This window comes from Phalaenopsis equestris, unplaced genomic scaffold (genome assembly GCF_001263595.1).
Source record: "Phalaenopsis equestris unplaced genomic scaffold, ASM126359v1 Scaffold000223, whole genome shotgun sequence".
Taxonomy (NCBI): domain Eukaryota; kingdom Viridiplantae; phylum Streptophyta; class Magnoliopsida; order Asparagales; family Orchidaceae; genus Phalaenopsis; species Phalaenopsis equestris.
This window is the reverse complement of record NW_018164665.1, coordinates 841,179-844,033: the sequence shown is the minus strand read 5'-3', so window position 1 is coordinate 844,033 and position 2,855 is coordinate 841,179. Positions and strand designations below refer to the sequence as shown.

Below are 2,855 nucleotides of genomic sequence, written 5' to 3'. Positions count from 1 at the left end.
CTCGCTGGGCGGTTGTGATCGGAGAGCGCACGTATGTCTCTCCGCACGCAATAATTAGACCTCAGATAGGTTGCAGTGGATTATAAATAACAAGCCGGAAGTGAAGTGTTAGATATGTAAATTCATAGAAATTTAGTGGCATGTACGTAAATGTATGACATGGCTTGCCCATTATATAGTCTGCTCCATTGAATATTTATGCTATTTAATCTTCAAACCCCTGAAGCTTATTATTTTTCAAATAATTTTTTTTTGATTTTGTATGATTGTTATGAATTTAATGCTAATAGTACATTTACTCTGCTGCCATCTATCCGTGGATATTTATGTTAAGGTGCACTTAGATACATGCCACATATTTTAATATATTTACATATCTAGCACGTAAACTTTAATATTTACATCTATTGACTCTCAAATCCTGAGTATCACGTTAAAACTATCTCAATTGTTAAAACTCAAATACATCTTCTCATACATAGGCCAAAATGCTATGAATGTAAATTTCAAACCTTTCGGTGTTAGTTATGTAAATAAATAGGGATTGAGTGATATGTAGGGGTGTAAACGAGCCGAACAAGAGCGAGCCTAGGCTCAGCTCGTGTTCGGCTCGTTTACACCCCGAATTATAACAGTGTATTCGTGTTTGACTCATTTGCTTAGCGAGCCGAACAATAGTTTTTTGCGAACAAAGAGTCGTTTTGACAACCATAATCACAAAATCATAAGATATAAAGGGTTGAGGCAAGATTTAAATCCTATTGTGCATATTTAAACATCATTTAAATATAATTTAATATATTTTTATTCTATTTTTTTTAATAAAAAAATTAATTGGTTATAAATCTCTATAGCATTATAGTAATTTTTTTTAAAAAAAACTTCTCATCAATATCTATCTATATATATATATAGTTTCTTGTTTGATTTCATTCAGATTCATTTATTAGTTTCAGCTCGTGATGAACTCAAAATTAGCTTATATGATTTAAAAAACAAATAATATTTAATATTTTTAATACAATCATTTTATTGAATCTGAAATTATCCGTAAATCACGCCCAAGAAATAAAGCATGAGAGGAATGAAGGGATAGATAGGAAGAGAAGTGATTTCTATATTGGGTATATCATGCTTTATGAATGGTAAATATTCGTCCGTTTTTACAATAATTTTTTCCCCCTATTTATAGAGGATTTAGTATAACAAATGAAATGTTATTTTAACTCCTTATCTAGATAGGGCTCACAACGATTTGCAAGTGGTTAATCATCCTCCAGTTGTTTTTTATCACAATAAACTTTGCTCAGTAGGCATTGCTTGGTTGGATTTGCTTAGTCAGACATCCTTAAATGGTCTGTCTCTAGAGGGATATTTGACCTTTGTGTAAGGTGGTTCTATTTTATGAAATTGTTGATGTTGATTCATTCTTCGGGCCGACTTGCCTGTCGAATAAATTTACATATCGGATTGGCATCCCCAATTATAAGTAAAACCGACCCATCGAAAGATTCATCATATAATGGTCGAACCTTCTACATTTGACCCACAATAAAGTATGTCAATCCTATACAAAAATTTACCCTTCAAGTGAGTCAACTCGATGAAAGAGTCAGCCTCACAAGTACTTTCAGACGCAACTACACCGCATAGAGGTCCAATATCCCGCCAGAGACATACCTTCTAAAGATGTCTAACAAAGCAAAGCCTACCGAGCACATTCTACCGTGACAAAAGATGACTAGATGACGATTAATTAAACGCCTACAGTTCGTTGCAAGCCACATTCGGATTAGGGGTATTAATGACATTCCATTTGTTGCACTAGATCCTCTCTCCCTCTCTCCCTATTTATCACTCCACTCCTCTCTTCTCTCTAGCCCTATAATAATATTAACTTTTTAACTAATTCAAATTAAGAAAGAAAACTAATATAATCAAATAAAAAGTTACCATCTCCAACATTACTATAAATTAAGCACAAACCATAAGCCTTACCTCTCTCCCTCCCTCTATATATAGGATTCCATTTCCCCCCACCTCCACTCAAAGTACAGTACCAAAACCACTACAAAATACTGAACGGTTGAGTCGCCGAAATTACCTCGAAGCATCCTCATCTCAGCTCACCCCCAAAATATTTCATTAACCAGATTAATAAAAGGAAAATAACAACTAATGCTAAAAATTAATAAAATAATAATAATAATAATAAATAACTAACCCCTATATAAATACCCTTCCCTAAACCATTAATTCTGTCACTCCAGTCCCGAAAAAGGAAAAAAAAAATGGAATCCCGCCGCCGCCGCCGTCTCCACCACCTCCTCCTCCTCCTCCTCCTCCTCTCCCTCTCCTTCCCCTCATCATCATCACTCCCACATTCTTCCAAACATCAGTACACTTTCGCCACTCCCCCGCCGCCGACGCCAGCGCCACAATCCCCTCCGGTCCCCCAAAACACCACCCTCGAATACATGGACCCCACTCTCCCTCCCCTCCTCCCCTCCCAACCCCCCCAATGCTCCCTCCAAATCCTCCACCGTGACTTCTCCTCCACCACCACCACCTCCACCTCCTCTCCTCCTTCTTCCTTCACCTACACTCCCCCTCCCAACTGCCCCTCCCCTTGGTCCCGCGTCATCCTCGACCTCTCCGCCGCCTCCTCCCACATACAGAAAGACCGCATCGCCGCCATTTGGATCGCCGGCGCTGAGATCCTCCGCACCTCTACCCCTTTCTCCCTCTCCCCCGGCGTCTTCTGGCGAGTCCGCAAAGACATCACCCGATACACCGCCCTCCTCCGCCGCCCCACCCGCTTCTCCGTCATCCTCCATAAAACCTCCCACTCCCCA

The 2,855-nt window shown here is 39.3% G+C and overlaps 1 protein-coding gene across 1 annotated transcript in view; it reads left to right on the top strand.

Annotated features, from left to right (window-relative positions):
- Positions 1–2,229: 2,229 nt before the first annotated feature.
- LOC110023277 (peptide-N4-(N-acetyl-beta-glucosaminyl)asparagine amidase A-like) overlaps positions 2,230–2,855 on the top strand; it is a 3,438-nt gene continuing 2,812 nt past the window's right edge. The window contains exon 1 of the mRNA XM_020722601.1: positions 2,230–2,841. Coding sequence (XP_020578260.1) covers positions 2,292–2,841 — 550 coding nt within the window. The 5' untranslated portion in view covers positions 2,230–2,291. The remainder of the gene's footprint in view (positions 2,842–2,855) is intronic.